Source organism: Malania oleifera, chromosome 2 (genome assembly GCF_029873635.1).
Source record: "Malania oleifera isolate guangnan ecotype guangnan chromosome 2, ASM2987363v1, whole genome shotgun sequence".
NCBI lineage: Eukaryota > Viridiplantae > Streptophyta > Magnoliopsida > Santalales > Ximeniaceae > Malania > Malania oleifera.
In genome coordinates, this window is record NC_080418.1 from 144,911,907 (window position 1) to 144,913,174 (window position 1,268).

Here is a 1,268-nt window from a genome sequence, read left to right on the forward strand (position 1 = left end):
GTGAAACCGAGATTTGGAATCTAAATATTGGAAGTTCAGATGATTATGGATAAATGGGTGTTGGATATTTAATTGAGGATGTGGATATTAATTTGGTTTTCCATTACGATGTGTATGTCATATATATAAGATGTGGAGATTCTAAATTGCCTTTGTTGTACATTTATAGGGATGGATCCTAGAGGCAAGGGTGTGGATGAAGGAGGAGGAAGTGCAATGGGAGCTTCCAACGGGGACGAGATTGACACCTCTCGGCTATTACAAGGAATAGCTCATCAGGTTAGGGAAGAAATAAGACGGGATTTTGGGGGAACAAGCTACCCACTAGTGCACCAAGGTTGCACTATTGATCAATTTACACGTCTGAAACCCTTGTCTTTTGAGGGTGGCACCGATCCAATTAAGGCTGAGATGTGGATGCAGGAAATGGAGAAAATCCTAGCTATGTTGAATTGTACTAAGGAGCAGAAGGTCCTTTTCGCCACTTTCAAACTAACCGGAGAAGTTGAACGGTGGTGGCATGCGATGAAATTGTTAGAGGAACAACCAGTGGTACCAATAGCGATGACCTGGGGTCGTTTCAAGCAGGTCTTCTACAACTGATATTTTCCTGCCACCACTAGAAATGCAAAGGCGGAAGAATTTTTCAACTTAACTTAGGGACGCCTCATTATTCAGCAGTATGCCGCTAGATTCCTTGAGTTGTCTCATTTTGCACTTTCTGTGGTTCTAGATGAATATCAGAAGGTGAGATGGTTTGAGAGGGGTCTGAATCAGAGGATCCACGAGCATATGGCGTGTCTGCAGATTCAAGAATTCACGGAATTGGTGGAGAAAGCTACAGTGGCAGAGTCGAGTCTGCAGAGGGGTACAAAGGTCTTTGATCGAAGGAAAAGGCCTGCATCTCCACGATCCCAATCAAATGTCAGGCAAGGGTCATGGAGGAGAGATAGAGATGTATTGGGCCAGGGGTCAAAGAGAAAGGATTAGGGACGGCAGGGTGATTCGTCACATCCCCACTGCCCTAGATGTAATCAGTGGCATTAGGGGGAATGCCGAGGCAGGAGTGTTATATGCTACAGGTGCAGCAAACAGGGTCACATTGCTCGGGAATTTCGGGAACCGCTAGGTAATGCTCCAGCCCCGAACCAAAATTAGAACCAAAGGAACAACTCGGCACCTCGCGGCGTAGGAGGCCCGGCGCACGTCTACATGTTGAATACACCTGAGGAGGGAAAGACAAAAGGCCCAGTTAATAGGCTTATGTG

The 1,268-nt window shown here is 46.1% G+C and overlaps 1 protein-coding gene across 1 annotated transcript; it reads left to right on the forward strand.

The window, feature by feature from the left end:
* The first annotated feature begins 216 nt into the window (after positions 1 to 216).
* On the forward strand, positions 217 to 990 carry LOC131148441 (uncharacterized). Its single transcript, XM_058098139.1, has 2 exons — positions 217 to 588; positions 682 to 990. The coding sequence occupies exons 1-2, from the start codon at positions 217 to 219 to the stop codon at positions 988 to 990; spliced, it is 681 nt and encodes a 226-aa protein (XP_057954122.1).
* Positions 991 to 1,268: the final 278 nt, after the last annotated feature.